The 19986-nt window shown below is 42.1% G+C and overlaps 1 protein-coding gene across 1 annotated transcript in view; it reads left to right on the forward strand.

The window, feature by feature from the left end:
* Positions 1–3839, forward strand: part of LOC122876831 (zinc finger SWIM domain-containing protein 6-like) — a 49032-nt gene extending 45193 nt beyond the window's left edge. The window contains exon 14 of the mRNA XM_044197614.1: positions 110–3839. Coding sequence (XP_044053549.1) covers positions 110–975 — 866 coding nt within the window. The 3' untranslated portion in view covers positions 976–3839. The remainder of the gene's footprint in view (positions 1–109) is intronic.
* Positions 3840–19986: the final 16147 nt, after the last annotated feature.

Here is a 19986-nt window from a genome sequence, read left to right on the forward strand (position 1 = left end):
GTGAGCCTGGCTACTTAATTATTTCTGTTTGATTGTTTCAAGATGTACTTGATCTAATCACTTAATCTTCCAACTTTTCTCTTCATTCTGTCCCATTTGTGTCTGCCAGGTGTGTACGCACTGGACAGCATCATGCAGAGCTGGTTCACCCTCTTCACCCCCACAGAAGCCACCAGTATCGTGGCCACCACTGTCATGTCCAACAGCACTATCGTCCGCCTCCACCTGGACTGCCACCAGCAGGAGAACCTGGCTTCATCTGCCCGCACCCTCGCCCTGCAGTGTGCTATGAAGGACCCCCAGAACTGCGCTCTCTCTGCTCTTACACTCTGTGAAAAGGACCACATTGCCTTCGAGACAGCCTACCAGATTGTACTGGATGCGGCAGCAACAGGGATGAGCTACACACAGCTGTTCACTATAGCACGCTACATGGAACACCGCGGTTACCCGATGAGGGCCTATAAGCTGGCGACATTAGCCATGGCTCATCTGAACCTTAGTTACAACCAGGACACACACCCTGCCATCAACGACGTGCTGTGGGCCTGCGCGCTCAGCCACTCGCTGGGGAAAAACGAGCTGGCTGCCGTTATCCCCCTTGTGGTGAAGAGCGTGAAGTGCGCCACCGTGCTCTCGGACATTTTGCGGCGGTGTACGCTGACCACGCCGGGTATGGTGTCTGCGCTGCACAGCCGCAGGAACTCTGGAAAGCTGATGTCCCTGGACAAGGCGCCACTCAGGCAGCTGCTGGACGCAACCATTGGGGCCTACATCAACACCACACACTCGCGGCTCACACATATCAGCCCGCGCCACTACAGCGAGTTCATCGAGTTCCTGGGGAAGGCCCGGGAGACTTTTATGATGGCTCACGACGGACACATTCAGTTCACCCAGTTCATAGACAACCTGAAACAGATCTACAAGGGTAAAAAGAAACTAATGATGCTGGTGAGGGAGAGGTTTGGCTGAGGGTGAGGTTGAGGGTCGCCAAAAGCTCCCCTCCCACTCTAGAACTTTTCTATTAACTTGAGTCTGCCTTTTGAACTTCTTTTGGACTTATAAAATAGACAAGTAAAAAGAGGGATGTGACTTGTAGAATGAAGCAAAAAGAGAAAGGAAAAGATGACAAAAAAATCAACAGAGCCACACGCGGTATTATTGTTCTTGCTGTTGTTATTGTTATAAACATTATTACTATTATTATTATTATTATTATTATTAATAATATTATTACTACTATGTGTACAGAAGTGTTTTTATTTTTCAGAAGAGAGGAAATTTGTCACGTTGTGAATGTTGTGTGTATTTCTCTACGTGTGTGCGAGAGGAAAATGAAAAGTGAAATGGCTTTTTTAAAATTTTTGTTCCTTTTATTTTTATGATTTAAAGCATCTTTTTCCCTTTTTTCAGTGTATATTGAGTTATATGTTGTCAAGTGGCTGAAGCCCTTCTACAATAGCGCTCATGTAAAAACAAAAAACAAGAAGAAGAAAAAAAAAAAAAAACGTCTCGGCATCCTCAAAGAGAAACTAAGGCTTTAAACCACACAGAGCACCTCCCTCTGTCCAGGCCCTCACCGGTGGGCGCTGGGCAGCACTGCACAGCTTAGCTCGGCTCGGCTCAGCACAGCTTGGGTTAGCACTGACAGAAAGCCGCCATCAGCATTTCTTTAGGCACAGCAGTAGCAGCAGCAGCAGCACTTGAGCAGCCATTAGTTTTCTCTGGGTCCCAGGCATTAGCTTCATTACACACAACAATGCTCTTAGCTAACTCGTGTTGTTGTTATTGTTGTAATCTTCCCCACCTCCATAATGAGCACCTGTTTCAGACAGAGGACAGTATGCAGGCGCTACAGTGATGGCACATTAGACAAAGATAAGTATTATTGTTACATTAATTTAATGTAGTACAGCTGTGATTTTTAACAGCCTATGGTTGACTAAATAACCGTTACAGTTGAGTTTTCTAGTTGAAGTAGATACCCAGAGGGAGACGACTACCTCATGATACGGTATTGAACCTGCTCCCATTTTTTTGCTATCATGATATTTATCATCTATGATAGCTGACAGTGTTAATTAAACAGGAGATTCACTAGTGAGACCAAGGTTATGAGGAGATGTGGAGTCAGATTCCTGCTGAGGTGTTTCTGCGCTCGGCTCTGCTGTACGTCACTGCCCTGGCATCAGTACTTAACACCCCCAAAATTGGCTCTAACACACTTAGATGTGTCAGTATGTCAGTCCCCTCTCATCTCTACAGCCACCATTGTACGATATTTTCAGACTAGGCCAGTGTCATTTCCCTCTGTGCATGTGAATCATAGAAATTAGACTTTCTACTGTTATAGTTCATTGTGTGGAACCTTCAGTAATTGTCAACCAGAACGTTCTCAGGGATTTCTCTACACAGGAAAAAGGCGGAACAAATGAACGACTGACTACAGGAAAAAGACAAAAACATGACACAACATGAGCGAGCATTTATTGTACTCTGTATATATGCCATAGTATATGTCTGAATATGGAGGATCTGAAAGTATATGTTAACTAATTTATACAGAGTATTCTATGTAATGTGAAATACTTGAAGCCGCTGTAGTTTGCTCTCTCTCTCTTCTCTCTTTTGTCTTCTCTTTTTTTCTCTTTTGTTGAAAACAGAACATATCAGAAGGACTAGACTGACCTTGTTGACGGCTTTTTGGACTCACAAGGCCTCATGTGTTCATACTTGAGACGCTGGATCCCATCAGAAATGCAGGTTGAGTCAAATTGTGATGGTGGAGAGAACATTGTTGTTCATTCCTGCTGACTAAAGCATAGAAAGGGGATGGAGGTAGACTACTTCAGGCCATTGGTGGATAAATGTTAAAAAACACAATACAGAATTTCTTGAAGTACTTAATTATGCATGTAAGCTGTTGCACTAGCCTAGTTTTCCATAGGATCCTATGGGGAAAAACTATAATGTGCTTTATACAGGAGCTAATTGGAGATGAATCTGGTAAAAAAAAAAAATCATGTATTCTGTGTCTAGCCTTACATGCATTTAAGGACATCTCTTGGCTGAAGTCTGTCTCATTTTGCAGTAATATAACCCTTGTCAGAGTAACTTAATAGTTGTGCAACTCAACAAGACTCACATTCATAATTATGCACAGGTTCAATCTAGCTAAGATTAAAAAACGAGTCTCCTCAGTTCTCCCTTTCATTCACAGCAGAATTTCCAGTGTCTCCTCTGCAATGTTCAGCTGTCCTATCATTACTTGCCTTTTTACCGTCTTTACATGTCTGATTTTTCTTTTTCTGTGCATCTTTTTCTATCTTGTGTTCATTAAAGATAAAAGCAGCCTTTTCTCTTGCCTTGTCTTAACGCTTTAAAGTAACCAAACAGGAGATCTATCTAACAACCAAACGCGTTCTAAGAGGTGAGAAACAACCCACCTTGGTCCCAGCTTTAGTGTCCTTAATTAGTAAGTGAATGGCTGTGTAACTCATGCTTTAACAAAGCAATTCCTCACGTGTGTTTGGTGAAAAAATACGTTGTCCAGTGTCTCTTCTCTTCAGAAACAATTTCCTCTGAGTCTTTCTAGCTGGGTTTTTTTTAGTTTAGTTTTTTTTAGTTTTGTTTTGTTTGTGTAGGAATCTTCTGCTCTCCCATTTTATTTATTACAATGACACATGTATACATGCTTATGAAATTAAGATTTGATACACCGATATCAATTTATTTATGTAACTAAATCACTGTTTTATAATCTTGTTAATGAGTCAATAATTGATTTTTTTTGTTTTTGTTTTTTGTTTTAATAAAAGTTAGTTTTTTGAAATGTATATTCATGTCCTCTGCTGTTTTTGCGCCCTGACACAGGAAACTTTTTTTTTTTACAGCTTCACTTTGGTCTCAGAAAGTCTGTCATGGATTGTTATGGGACGCGGTCTACGAGCTTGAAGGCGTGCGTTGGTCGGCGTAACAGCAGGCGCCGATCAGTCAGGACGGTTATGATCTCCATCAAACAGCGGTGTCAGGAAAAGGCAGAGAGGGATCACTCTCACTGGCAGCAGCTTTCACGCTGTCATCTCAGGCGAGCTGACGAGGAATATGAAATGTATCAATTGATAGTCCCATGGTCTTTGTAGCTTCTGTCAGGCAGCCAGGCTCAGCCAACCACAATAACCTGTTTACATGCATCCAACACTGACAGTGGTGCCACAGGATGACTAAATCAGTGTATGTAGTTTGTCAGGTGTGTGTGTGTTTGTATAGACATGTTTTTGTGCGTGCTCCTTCTTGTTTGCATGCCTCTCTGTGTCTGTCTTCTTGTTGTGTGTGTGTGTGTGTGTGTGTGTGTGTGTGTGTGTGTGTGTGTGTGTGTGTGTGTGTGTGCGTTAAGGCCTTTAGGGAGTGAATGGGAACAGGTGGTAGCTCCAGACTACAGGAGCTCCTGACAGCAGTAAGGTCCCCAGACTCCCAGCCCCTCATTAAACATTGACACAAAAACACTGCAACTGTCTGTGTGTGAACAGTAATGAAGCGCAGACGGCTACACCGGTATACACACTGCAACTTAGCACAGCACGAGCTCTCAGTCTGCGTCTGTATGTGTGTGTGTGTGTTGTCCATCTGTGTGCACTCATTAATGAGGCACATTTGTCCATAGAGGTGTCCACTTAGATATTGAGGAATTCGTCAGGTTTAGCAACAAAAGCACCCGTCTGCTGTCAGAGGCCAGACAGAACTGTCCATTTGTTATGTGATGGATGCCTGAGAAATTGTGTGTGTGTGTGTGTGTGTGTGTCAGACCATAAAAACACACGTGTCTTACATGTCTATCCATGCAAGTAAGTGTACACTTGTCCGTGTGTGTGTGTGTGTATGTGCGAGACCACTTCCTGTGTGTCCGACCTGCGCTCAGGTCTCTGCTCAGTTCCAGTTGGTAATGACGTCCCTTGGGTGTAGCTCGGTACAGCAGCCTCCTCCGGTCTGTCTCACTGTATACTCCTAATGACATCATGATCACACACTGGCCCCTTTCATGCCAAAAACCCTCTTCCTCACCGTCACCATCAAAACTCCTATCTAGAGCATTCACTCCCTCTCTTTCACCGTCTCTTTCTCTTTCACCGTCACACACACTCACTCTGCCATGGCTTCACAACACATCAAGGCCTTGACATTTTCTTGCAGAACTGTAGAATCTGTTATTCTTTGTAGTTTAACCTATAGAAAGCATATATTTTCAAGTCAAACCAAAAGCAAAGTATTTCTGAGTTTCAAATGTGCTGCGTAAGACAGACTATAGTGGCAGGTGAATGCTGCAAAGCAAAATTTTGTGTATCTTTCATTTTATCTTTAAAACATTAAAAGCCATAATCTGCAGACACGAGTGCTACAGTTCCCCGCTAGAGTCCCCTGACAACAGCTATGGGTCTTTACACAGTAAAATCTATAGAGTTGCACTGGTTCTGGAAGTTATTTATCCTCTTCTGTAAATTCTCTGTGAAGGGCGTGGTTAAGCAGTCAGCTGCAGAGAGGGAGAGGTGGGGGAGTGGCTCAGGGGAGCAGTGCCAGGGAGAGCTAATTGTCACAGCTGAAACACATTGACTAATTATGCTCTCTCCTATATATGTAGTGGCGTGCTGGCTCTCAGCTCTCCTGCACACACGTGGACAACGCCAAACTGGTGGCTGGTGGATGGTGGATTTCATGTTTCATGTTTCATGTTGGAACTGTGATCAGAAAAAAAGCGGACTCGATCAAGAAGCCGGGCAAATCAAGGGCGGTGATTGAGTACCCAGTGTTTGCACTGTATTTAGTTGTGTGTGTGTGTGCGCGCGCGCAAAGGATTGAAATAAAATCATTGTGTGTGAAACGTGCGCCTCTGAGTCCCTGTGTGCCAAACGAACCCACAGTAGCTACAGTCTGGTTACATTCTCATCTCAAGGTTTTCTTTTAATGATATCCTCAATGTTCCTCAACATAAAAATACGTACGTTTTTTTATGTTGAGGAACATTGAGGATATCATTAAAAAATTTTGCTGGTTTTTTCCATTTGTGACCTCAGCACTCTAGATGTTACTCCATTATTCGTTCACATAGCATTCCCCACGTTTATTACCGTTATCCAGCAGCAGGTTGCATCTTCAAAGGTATTTTTGTAATCTCACAAATGTCTATACTTTTTACATGGAATTTCCACAGAATGTGTCGCTCTGTTCTCGTCTTCTTTGCAGGAACATACGTTAAGTCCGCTGCGCAGGCCACAGCCATGGCTAGCAAGTTATGGTAATATTGGATTTAAAAGTGGGTTGGGCAAACAGTTTATCTTCCAGGGCATACAGTAGATAGCTGTGGGTTACCATGTGTATGTTGGCATTGTGGGTGGCTCTAAATACTGCAATACCCATAAGGCTGAGCTGCCACTGTTATGGAGAAAAAAACAGTCAGGCGCGAATCAGAGCTGTAGCAACTTCAAAACACTTCATTTTTGCAATTGGAAACAAAACATTGCACCATAGTTGCAGAATTTGTCCAAAATCTGAAAGTGACCTGCTTTAAACCGCTGAATGTTTTATTTAGTGTCCACAAAACATAAGCTTTAGCTTCCGCTCTCCATTAGCATTCGCCCTCTAGGCACATCGCATGCAACAACATTTTAAATTAAGTGATTGGATGTTTGTTACTGAAATGCTCTTTGAGAGCTCCTACTTTCCCTACATTTCTATGGGCTTGTCCCTTTGAATTCTTATTAGATATGTTCATCTTTTATACTGCTGATTTAACTGAGAGAGTTTCACACCCATCTAACCTTTGGAAGTCCACCTACTGTCACCTAACAATGTCTTTGCAGAAAATGACTAACTTCTACTTCCAGGACCCTGGATCCTCAAAATAACAAAAAACTAATATGGCTTTCAATGATCTTGCAAGTACTTGGAGTCAAACTACCTGGGAAGAGCCCACAGCCTGAGCATTTACAGTATCTTCGAGTTTGTGTTATTCTAACACTGCCTCTTTCTGCAAAAGGTCCAGGGCCTTTGTGGTGCATCGAGCTTGCTATCATTACAGGAGTACAAAAAAGGATCATAGGCACGTGTTCTTCAACACAGCCTGCAGCATCAGCCCGGCTACCACAGGGACTGTCTTTCTTTCCTCCTCTTCTTACAGAAGGCCATGGAGTTTGATCTCCTCTCTCCCCCTCCATCGGCCCCGAGGCGTCTGATTAAATGCTAATTAAAGCCGTTAGCGCTGCTATCACCGCTGCTAACTCCTCTCTCTCTGTCACAGAGATTAATGCCCCTCGTTCATCATCCCACCTCACCCAGCCTGAGTACCTGCCCAGCTCGCAAAACCTGATCAAGTCATCAGCCCCAAAACCCCTCTCATCCGCTCCCTCCCACCGCATGAAGATGGACGAGGGGTTTAAATTTTAATTTGAAAATTGCCCTCAATTACTTCTGCGGCGACCACTTGCCGGAGCTTCTCATGTGGTTGAGTGGAAAGGGGTTACAGCAGCGGGTCAGTGGCCGTGATGAGCGATAAGGGGACATTAATAAAAAAAGGCAGAGGTTCATTTAAAAGCAGAAAGGACAGTGGGAGCAGCTTTCTCATTATTTAACTCCCCCAGCTTTATTTAAAGGACTTTATTTAAGGATACCAAGTTAATGTGTCCTCCAGGACAGACGGTTAAAGCGTCTGACAGAGTGAGAAAGTTACGGCCATAACTTACACCCTGAGCACACACTGTGGTGCCATCTTTTTTACCTCTTTTGACATTCTCGCTGTTTTCAGGCAGAGCGGAGCGAGCCTTGGAGGGACATAAAATGTTAGAACAAAGTTACACACATCATTTAATTTTATTCTTTCACAATTTCTGGCCCACAAATGTTTTATTGGTTCCAATATCGGTAATTATTATAAGCTATTGGAAGATATTGAGCTATGTATAACAAGTCAGCCAAATGTCATTTGAACTACCACCAGATTGGGGGAGCTGTGCCTTGAAATATGCAGCTACTCTGCAGGGCCTCATCTGGTGTTTGTTTTATGCATATCATTTGAAACTGAATTGCACTCATACCTCTTGCATGATATGGGGTTTCCTCTTTTTCAAACATACCTGACAGCAAACAGGTTGTTGAGCGCAGAGGCTCAGTATCAGTATTTTGTGTGTAGCTTTTTAAGGTCTTATGACATGTATGTCAGCAACTTATAGGATAAAGAAGTTAGGATTTTGTTCACAGTTTTGTTACAAACAAACACTGAGAAAAAAGGACTTTCTCTACTTTAATCCCCACACTGTGCCTACTTCCGAGCCCCAGCCAAACCTGAGCCAACAGTGCTGTCATCCAATGGTTTCCAAGGACAATTAACAAATATACAGGGATTTACGCACCTGCGACCCAACTGCTCCCACCCAAAAATACTTTTACTTCATCTCTTGCTGTTATTGCGAACGCTCTGCCGGTATCCCTGTCCAAAAGCTCTAAATCTGTCTGCCAGTGTTTATAATGTCACAATGAATGCTGAGAAATGGAGGAAAAACCCACTTGACTCCTCTTTTCCTCTTCTAATAAGTTTCATATACATAAAACACACATGTAAGAGGATGCCATGCCTAGACTGCATTTGAATATGACATTCAATAGTATGGCAATTGTGACATAGTTTGATAAAGACACCATAGAGATGGAATTTGAGCTGAAAATGACTTCGTGACAGCCTCCACATTCTTTTAGGCTTGCAGAATAGCCCTCAGAGCCAAACAGAGCTCCAGATTCCAGGTAATGTGACATTTAAGTGTGTGCAGCATGCACAGGTTCTGGGGCTGCACTGCAGGAATAAACAACACCATAGTCAAGGTTAGCAGGCTTCACAGGAAGAGATAACTTTAACATTTCATTGCTCGTTGATTAAAAGCCTAAATGAGTAACAGCATGATGTCCCCCACTCACTCCATCATCCAGTCTGCTTTTTTTTTTCTTTCCGGCAGCAGCAGGCACTGTGCGTCCGGCGAACAGGAACAAAGAAGGGGGAAGAGAGACAGCGAGAAAGAGGGATGGAGCGACAGGAAGAGGAGAGAATGAGAGCATATATCAAGGCTGTTTTCAGTGACATTTGTGCTCTCAGTGTGGAGAGCCACTATGAATATCAATATGAACCCATGGAGAGGAAACATAGTCTTTTTTTCTTCTCACTGGGCTATTCATGCACACAAGAAATCCATTCAAGTCAATGTAATGGCCAATCTCTGAGCCTGTGCATGGTTGTGTGAACAGTGCAGCCTCAGCTCTACATCTTCTCTCTCCCTCTCATGAGTGTGGCTGGGCTTGTATCAGTGAAAAACACTTTATGTCAAGTGCAACTGTGGCAAACACTACAATATGTAAATCAGATTGGATTAAATGCTTGCATGAGTGGAGCTCGACGGCACCAATCAGCAACTGCTACCAACTAGCAGTTTTCTCAGAATAATTTTTGGTGTTTTCACACAGCCTCTACTCTCCTCTCCTCTTCCTCTTCCTCTTCCTCTGGTGCTTAGAGATAGAGTCAAAGGGATGCAAATCTACTCACTTCCTTCCTCCCCTCCCCCATCTGCAAACACAGATAGCCCCAGGCCAGTCCCAGGCCTTTCTATATGCAGAACCAGTGACAGGAGTTCCGCATCATTCTCCCCCTGTTCCCTCCCTAACAAGCTGCGAGCCTCGCTCTCACTAGACTGCATGTATGAAGCTGTGTGATTGGTTTGGTACGGTAATAACAATACAGGAATAGTGTGCTGGCTGCCTCTTCCCTTTTGCATGTAGAGCTTCACCGCCTCCTCTCTCCTTCCCTTCCCCGCTCACCTTTTGTGAGTGTATTAGTGTGTGTATGCTGTATCTGTGTATGTGTGATTGTGGACTGTTGGCTCCAGGCTTATTACTTTAAGTTGTCTCCAGCCCCAGCGCTAATCCCTGTCTTCTTCAGGGAGGGATAACAATAATACAACAAGATCCAGAGGTACTAATGAAATCCTATCAGGTTCCTGAGTCTGAATGTCAGAGAGAGAGGGAGAGAGAGGAGACTGAAAGTGTATGAGGTATTGATTGAATAGAGACCAAAGCGAGACAGAGATAGAGGGGCGAGTAAGGAGGAAGAAAGAAAGGCAAGGAAGTGTAGTCATGAAGAGAGAAAATAGTTACTGAAAAGCGAGTGAATAAACAGAGTGAGAGCGAGGAACATGGTGAAAATAATCAGAGAGTGAAAGGAAGAAGAGAGCGGAGAGGACTTATGCCAAAAGAAGAGATTAAGAGTGGATGCGAAAGTTGGAGTGGAGACAGAATGTTTTCTCTACGGTGACTGAGCATGCAGCAGCTAAAACACATCAGCTCTGACTTGAATAGGTTTCAGACCCAGACCAATTCTCCCTCTGCGTCTCCGCCAGACCCACCATTCGCCCCTGGGATTGAATTAGGCCTGCCCCATTATACAGTTGCCATGGGGACCCTGACACCTCCACTGACGAAGTGAGAGCCATGCAAGGCTGAGTTGCTGATCAGAATGTGTGTGCGTGTGTGTGTGTGTGAGTGTGTCTTGTATGAGCTGTTGTCTGTTACAGATATGTGTTGTCTGTTACAGATATGTGTGCCTATTCACACCTACGTGTGTGTGTGTGTCTGTAGGTATCACTCACAAGTTATGAACAGGTTGAAATAATTGGTACCTTTTACAAATCTTTGGCTAATACAAACATTTGATTTTTATTCATCAGCCCTTCCCTTTTTTGATATTTAATAGTTTTTAGTGCATGGTCAAATCAACAAACACAAACCTTTGAAAACCATGTATCTCCAAAACATCTCTACTAAAACAGCTCTGTTTTTAGCTTTGTGACAATGCATTTTTCAAATAATCAAATGGGTTTTTAAATAGTTTATTTAGCTTAAAAAGTAGCCAATAAATGCTCAACCAATAAAGGAACACTTAGTCCTTCAGTTTATCTAAAAACACCAAATCACCAAATTTGGAGACAGTTTCAGTGGATAGTGCCAGAAAAACACTCAATACCAAAGCAAAATCCATGACTAAATACCTAAACAATCACAAAGAAAGAGGACAGCTGGATGGACACTACCATAAACCAAATCAGTGTATCCATTTTTGGAAAAAAGGTGGGCTTTTCGCTTTCCAGTCTCCTAAACTTTATAAGGCCATAATATGTCAAACGTGTTTGATTTTGAGTTTGTTGGGGAGTTCTGCCCCTGAGTGGCAAAAAGAAAGAAGAAGAAGAAGAAGAAGAAGAAGAAGAAGAAAAAAAACTATTAATACAGGTTTAATGACTAAAGTGTTAGCACTTCCAGCAGACACGGAGCAACATTAGCATTCATTTGGAGTCGTGTTTCGGGCCATCTGACGCATGCAAGTCTAATATTCACTCTTCTTCTCCTCCCTTTAGCTCTCCACTAACTCCTGAGATTAAAAAAAATCTCTGGCTCTTTAGTCGCTAAATGCTGCCCCATGTCCACCATCTAGTCGATAGCTCTGTCTGTCTGCCGTTTGGTGCTGGGTAGGCAGCCTACAGTAGGTTTATCAGAGCATTTTTTGCTAAAAGCAGCTGGAAACAGGGTCATTGAAAACGGTGAGAGTGAATCAAAACAGTAAAGTCACATCCTGTTAACCAAAACAATGAGCTGAAGCTGAGGGGAACTGCAGAGTTGGGTGATAATTATCTATGGGTTCATCACTACAAACAACTGGCTAATATCATACCCATCATCAGTGTTGTTTGTACTGAGGGTTAAAGTGTCCTCGAAAAAAACAAAAATAACCAAGTTTATGTGAGGATGTATAGGTCTTACCAAAATGAATATATAGTTGTTTTAGGAGTTAGTATCCAAAAGGTGGGGGAGAAGAAGGGTAATTTAGACCCTAAATGAATCTGGTATAAATTGGTATTTCCAACCCTGTGGCACGCAGACACATTTTTCAATTTTCCTTTAGAAACATTTTGTAGATTAGCTTGGACACTGCGCATATATTTCAAAAAATTTTCATTGCAAAATTTATTCGTGTATTTATTTATTTCTCTAATTTTACTTGTGTCCCCTGAGAAAACCTGAGCTACAGAGATCCTAGTTACCCACTTATAACACCCTCATTGCTCTCTCACAGACACACACACACGCACACACACATACACACACACAGATACAAACTATTAGATGAATACTGAAAGTGGATACCTTCTCCTCATATTGGAATTTTGTCACCAACTCAGTTCTAATGAATGGCCAGAGAAAGGATGCCACCCACAGCACCATCTGGCTAATGCCCCGTCCTCTGCTTATGAATTACGCTAAATTGTACCCAAGAGAGAGAAGCCACATGTTCATTATGAAAGCTGCAGGGGTATTAGAGATCCCCTGAGTCGCACCAAACGAGCTGCATGTCACAGGATGGCGTGACACACAACACAGTGCCATGAAGGGGAAAAAAAAGACACAACCTTCTCCAGATTTAATAGGATGTATTCATCAGGCAACCTTGACTGAGTTCTGACGGGGGTTGGTTTTCTATTGTTTCAACTATGATCAACTGTTCTGTCAGAGCGGAATATGTTTGGTTAGGCTGTTTGGTAAGTCATGCCGTTTCACAGTCCTTATAGGAGCCATTGTAGGTTGGGTGAAATCAAGAGAAACTGCTCTGATGGATGTCACCCCCAACACCAAGTGACACCTGGACCTGAATTGAAACACGGTAGCCATTTTGTGGTAAAATGCTTACAACTGCATCCAGTGTACCCAAACCACCATTAGGCATCTTTATCTGTGTCTAGACCATCATGAGACCAGCCTAACAGCATCTGTCAGTCCCTGCAAAACCCCCTCTGGTACCATAAAAGACCGGGCCCCCTCAGTAAAGGAACCGAGGCTGGAGAACCCAGTGGGGACCCATAGGAAGGTATGGAGAGAAATAAAATGCTTTGCTGTCTTTTGTCTTTTTTCATCTCACCACGGTATGTGCCATGCATCGCCATGCAGGCAGATGGGGGAGGTGGAGGTGGAAATAAAACATGCATGAGTCGCCTGCAGCCCAGGAAAATAATTACTGTCATTTAGCAGACATGTAGAGGAGAGCAGTGCAGCCCAGTCTGCCCACAGTGTACCGCCACACCGCCTGCATACCGATGAACTGGAGGGAAAACAGAGAGGGAGGGATACACTGAGTGGGAGAGAGTTGTGTGAGAGATGGCACAATGTTTCCTTGTTTGATGGTAATAGATGCCATAGTTTATTTTAGGATATTTTCATATGTCACTCACAGCTGTCAGAATCCTTACACTGTTGCAATCACAAGAAATTAAACAAAGATGCTCTTCTTTTCATCTGTCTCTCCTCCCATTGGAGTTCCAACGTGGCTCGATACATTATGGAACACTGTTTCTAATCCAGTAGTTTCAAAGCACACAAGAAGTACAGTATATTCTCCAAAGATCAGAGAACAAGATTTGACCTCCGTGTCTTGGCTGAGGCTAAATCATGTGCTCCTTTTCTCTTTTACTCTGTCACTCATCTCTTCTCTCCCCCCTCCTCCTTTTTCTCTACATCTGTCCATCTCCTTCTTTTTCGTCTCCCTCCTTCCCTTCCCTTTGCCTGGAGTCAGACCATGGCACAAATTTATAGGAGGTGGAGGAATGCCAGTGGAGGTCAAACGCGTGAGCGGCTCCCCGTCTGCCTCCCCTATCATTCTTTATGGCTGATCTAGTGGCGGAGCCTTCATTACCCTGAATTATACGCTGCGATTATTACCTCTTCCCCCCGGCCCATGCAGGACGGCCCTGGCCTTATCATCTTATCATCTTTCCCAGGAGGAACATAATGCGGGAACTCTTGATATATAGCACAACATCTGCCTTCAACATGACTCCACTGCGGATCTTTGAACTTTACATCCTCACATCCACAGTATGTGATGTATGTGGTGTGTGACTGGGATCACAGGCTTATTTGTGGAGAGCTAAAATGGGCCTCAGAGGCACATTGTCTGATGGGGGTGTGGGCATTCCATGTAGATCTGCGCTGTATATATTCTGTACATTTAATTAGACTTACTGATCCCTACATGACTGGAAATAATAACTTCTTCTCTCTGGCACTAAAGCAGGAACCCACCAAGGTTTGTTCTATGCCCTGTAACTCAGTCTGTCTGCTTTCCAGAATTTCCACCACACCTCAACTATAATAGTGTCTCCAGTGTGATTAAAGTATTTTAGTGTAAATCCCACATTTTGTAAAATACTTTCCTGTTGGCCCCTCAGATGCAGCAGCTTCTACATGCTTATTTGTCTGTTTTTCTTCCCATCTGTTTTTGATGTTTGTGGGAAACCCAGCAATGACCCAACTGCAAAGACATCTGGTTATTAAACTAAAGACGTGCCCTCTTTGTTCCCGATTTTTGATCTGATTGGTACAAATTCTATCCTGAAATTCAGACAGTAAAAATCATGTAAGTTGGACTCACTTTGTTGTTGCTCCTTTTCTCACCAACACACCTCCATTACATGTTTATAACCACAACTGAGGTGCCAGTGTGACGCCTGATAATCTGGGAAATCAGCAGGGTATTCAGATAGCAGCAAGCTTTGGCAGTCTTGATATATTGTACTTTTTCACAACTCATTTTCGTGTGGGCACACTGAGAGAACCTGCGCTGTATCATGGCGTAAATATCAATGCAGGCACAGTGGGAGGTAGCAGACAAGGACTGGATGACGCATACAATGTAGTTGGCTTCGTCATCTCAGCCACATCAGTAGCTGAATCAGAAATTTCTCAGGGAGTTTGCAAGATTTTGCCCTACAGATTTCTTCCTGTTATATCAGACACACAGAATCAAATCTCTTTGTTCTAGTCGAACCTCAGTAGTAGCAAATGCACACCAGGTGGAGCTGAGGGTACAATTACATTGCTTTTTTCACCTGGAAATGTGTCATCAGCTAGTGGTGTAAGTAGTATTCAAGCCCTTAAGTAAAGATAGCAGCATAATGTAGAAATGCTCTAGCAGCAAACAACTATTTGCTATGTAAAGATTTAGTGGAGTAATGGCATCCTGAGCAGAGAATGACGTCACACTCCCTCTGCCTGTGTTGTTATCAGAGCTTCTCTGTGCTTTGTTTATACAGCCGCACCGGCCGCACATGCATGTTAGTGCATGTAGGTCCCTCCGTGTGAAACTGTCCGTCTGTGAGGACAACGATATAACGGCTAGTTCTTTTCTCACCTATAATCTGAAATCAAGGATTTATTTCGACTTGCTGGGACAGTGCAAAGACTAACAAAGACGGTTTTGGTGAGTTTTATTTTGTTTCCGTCAGGTTTGAATGAAGTGTGTTTAACGATGGTCTGCGAGGTAAAATTATTGTTTCTCTCAATGGAGGCGAGTGACAGTGAATGTCGCTTATCCTTTAAAAAATAAAAACAAAAAGCTACCCAGTGACCTGAAGAAAGTAAAGAAACCACATGCAACCCACAGACATAAACCACAGACACAAACATGCAGACATACATATAACAAGTAAAATGTAACAAAGAAAGGTCCAAATTGATTGATTGATGTACTCTCCATAAACACTGGTTCCTACACAACTCATAATGCTACTTCATATCGTCTTTTATTAGACCCTCCCTGACTGGTAAACACCCACGTATTTCAGACTCCGCACCTCCAGGTTGTAAAGCAACCATCATAGGGGTTATTTTCTCAGACTTCAGATACTAAGGTCCCTCCAGAGACATTATAGGCTACAACTGCTTTCACAGGCTAAGCAGTGACAACATTTTTTACATCCAATGCCATTCAAATTCATACTTTCTACAGTAGCTGCACATGGCACAGTCTTGTAGTTTAAGACGGTGTAGTCCCTCATTCGTCCAGGAGTGTTCTATCGTAGAAAAGGTTTCAGTCGTAGTCATCTGGACACTGTTTTCAGAATCTTGTAGTTTACTTCCAGGGAACATGAGGACTGAAAGTGAACACAGTAGAAGTACATACAGATCATCCTCTGCCATCAGCTCCATCAATGGGCACAATTACAGAACTTGTTGTGCTGTATCATGACCTAAATGTAAGTAGAGACTCAGCGGGGGTTGTAGACAGGATTTGGATGACACACACACACACACACACACACACACACACACACACATGCACACACACAAACAGACACATGCACTGCTCCCCCCCAGTGTGCTGCTATATCAGGCAGCCAGGCAGGGAGTCAGGGAGCAGTAACAGGGCTATTAGGACTACCAGGGACCCTATCGATCTCCTCATTGATCCCCGCCTGCCTTGGCTAGTCCAGACAACTGCAAGGGTTTATACAGCTACTACAGGGAAGAGCAGTGAAACACTACAGGCAAGCGCACATGTAACACCAGGTGATGGGCACGGAAAGAGCGGTAAGAGAGCCATTTAGAAGAAGAGACAAAAAGACACAGAAATTCAGAGTTGGAGTAAACGTTTGAAAAGTTTAAAACCATTCTTCCATCCCTCCTTCCTTGCATACTTACCTTTTACTTCCCCTTTTCACTCACTTTCCCGCCTTCCTTTCTTTTCTTTATGACCAAGTTTTAAGATCTCTTTTTCTTTCAACATACATGGCTCACATTTGATATATCTCTTTTATCTCTAAAATGATTTTTTTTTTAAATGACACCATGGCTGGTGCATAAGTGAATGGTTTTAGAGTATAAAGATATTATCTGACACTTGGAGCTGAGGAGATTTATAATCTGTGACAAAATGGTGAAAAATCCCAACCACAATCCCCCTTAAAATAGAGCATCACAATTATCAAAACCAGGCAGCCTGGAACCTTCACCCTGCCTCCAAATGGATTCCATTAAAGTTACTAGTGACTAAAAGACTTTGAAATACTTTTACTCCACATGATGCACCCACTGGAGCTGCTGTGGTAGAAGAAAGTGATTGTATCAGTTTTACATCTTAAATCTTCCCTTATTAAATTGTTTTCGCCAAGCAGTGCTGCGGGGCTCTTGCTCACTTGCCACTGGCATTGGTGAAAGAAAATAACGCAATATCGCCCCCACTGGACCTCTCATGGTACTACTACTGCAAATGACTTATTGTATATGTATAAACTTACCATGTAAATATTACAGGATCATCTAAACAATCTAATAATTTAAATCCACCTACCCTGTGTGTCATCTGTCCAGATTTGGTGACCATATAATGAGTGAACTTGTGTACTGCTGAGTATGCAGTCTGACCCTGATGTGTATTAATGACAGATGAGATGGCAGGTCCTCATCAGAGTCCAGTTGATTAATAACCGGCCCTTCACTCCTTCCCTCACAACTAATGGCTCTCTGTCTCACTCTGTCTATAATTATCACTCAATAATGAGGTCTAAAAGAAGGCGTGTGTGTTTGTGTGTGTGTGTGTGTGTGTGTGTGTGTGTGAGAGAGAGAGAGAGAGAGAGAGAGAGTGGGCAAGAGAGAGCTTAATTTGGAGGTTTACAGACTGCACATTGAATGTATTGAGGTGGAATGAAACTAAGTTAATTTATTCAAATACTTTATTTAAGTACAAACTTGAGGTACTTGTACTTTTCTTGAGTATTGCCACTTCATGCTACTTTATACTCCGCTACATTCATTTGACAGCTTTAGTCACTTTACAGATTAAGATTTTACACACAAAACATATGAATTTATAACTAATTGTTATAAATTAAACTAACCAACTACAACAGTAAAATGCTACTTACATATCAATGCATCAGAAACTATTATAATAGTGTAATATTATACTATATATTGTATTGCTTCTTTTACTTAAGTGAAGGATCTAAATACTTCCGCCTTTAAAGGGTCGGTTCACCCAAATTAGAAGAACATGCTGTGAACAGACCTCATTTTACCAAATGTCCCAATGAAAACTGTTGACTGTAGATTCTGTGGATTATCCAGAGTATAATCCAGCCATGTGTATAATCCACATGGCTGGATACTATTAGTGGTAAGTGATAAAATACGTAGTATGTTTAATTTTTTTTTTTGCAGATGTGGCAGAGACAACTGAATGTGTGAAAAACAGTCACTGTTATCTTCTAGCTACTGTGCAGCTGTAAAGCTCTAATAATACCAGAGATAATGTCAACTAATCTGTTAATGATAGGGACCCTCATAATTGTGTCTGGCTATGAGGGTCTCTATCAGTTTTTTTTTCCTTCTTTTTTTTCCCCACTTTTCAGCAGTGTGCGAAACAGGTGCATATCAGACCAACAGCAGCTTCTTCCAATGTGGCCACAAAAGGCCCAAAAAACACACAACCACATACAATGATTTTAACCAAGTGAAACAAGCCTCCAGAGGAATGAAATGAAAAACACTTTGAAATAGGATTTCTTACCTACAGTGGTTTTGTTATAATGACACAGACACTGAAATCCCCTTGAGCAATAATGCATTCCCAGAATTACACTGGGACGTAGGTGAACACTTGTCTCTGATTATTTGTTGACTATCTGCTCCATATGTGCAGCCTATTGCAGTGTCATTGTCCTGTTTTCAGACTTCAGTTTGTTTTCTCTTACAGGTCAGCTCATTCATGCTACCCATCCAGACGATCTGTGATAACAGCACTGAAGATAGCGTTGTCAGAAAGACTATCTTTAGGGACGTGTTGCTAACATCATCAGTATCATCTTCAAAACAGAGTAAGGTACCTGTACTGTTGAAAGTACCACAGTTTGCTATCTCACAGGGCATTACATATACAGTATATATTACATCAGACTGCTGAAGGTGTAGCCACAAAGATTTAAAATCTGCTTAACAATTATAAGTGCCACTATTAACACTCATTACTTTGTAATTCCTGCCCATTAAGAAGCAGATACTCTATCTGACGTGGGCATCAGACACAGGGGTGTGTTAACCTGTCGAAAAACATCGCCGTGGTGCAATATCTAGATACTACTCAAGCTGAGCTCAGGGGATTAACTCCACACTGATAAGACTGATAAGGTCCATAAAACCATTACACTCTCACAGTGCCAATAAGAGCTCTGATGACTGTACTGCATTCACAAGTGTTGAGGGGATGTGGATAGATTTCATTCATTATACCATCAAAGAACAGCCTACTGTACCATTCATAGTAAAGCATTGTTAAATGATGACTTATGACAATGATGACCAATAAACAAAGAGTGAGGTGCACTGTAGAGACTGAAGGTGATGGGGAAATAAAGTCATGTGTACCACACAATAGATAGCTCTGCCATCATGCTATCTTTTTTCCTGTACATTTACATTTCCTTTACATTTTGTCTTTACTTGTTTAGAGGGGTTGTTCCAATATTGTTTATATATTCCATCTCTTCAAAGCTGAAAATGTTCGTACGTTTAGAGAGAAATCCAGAAAACATTACCACTGTATAAAAGTTATGATTTGTCTGATATGTTCCTAGATACAAATCAAAGCACTTGAACAAGACTGAACAGCACAGAAAGCCATTTTGTCACATTGAAACCAAAAATATCTGGTCCATGTGCATATACAAGTATGCAAAACCTTCACTGAAGAGGATGATATGGAAAAGATCAACAGATGACTTCAACAGAAAATAAGAATTGGTGTTTTGAGCACCTGACCTTGTTCCAGGTGTGGCCTGCTTACCACATTGTTTTTATTCAGCTTTATGTAACAAGGAAGTCAAAGTTTGTACATTACAGCACCAAGGCCAACGTACATACATACATTTAAGGATAATATTCATTGGATAGGATTTACATAATCTCAGATTTGAGAGGAAAGATAAGAAAAAAAGAAAATATTCAAAAGGAAAAGAAAGAAAAATTAATTTGTAAATAATTACACAAAAATGTAAGTATTATTATTATACAACCAATTAAGAGCATTTCTCTTTTACTGCTGTAAATTAACCCAACAACCTGTAAATTCATCATCTA

This window comes from Siniperca chuatsi, linkage group LG5 (assembly GCF_020085105.1).
Source record: "Siniperca chuatsi isolate FFG_IHB_CAS linkage group LG5, ASM2008510v1, whole genome shotgun sequence".
NCBI lineage: Eukaryota > Metazoa > Chordata > Actinopteri > Centrarchiformes > Sinipercidae > Siniperca > Siniperca chuatsi.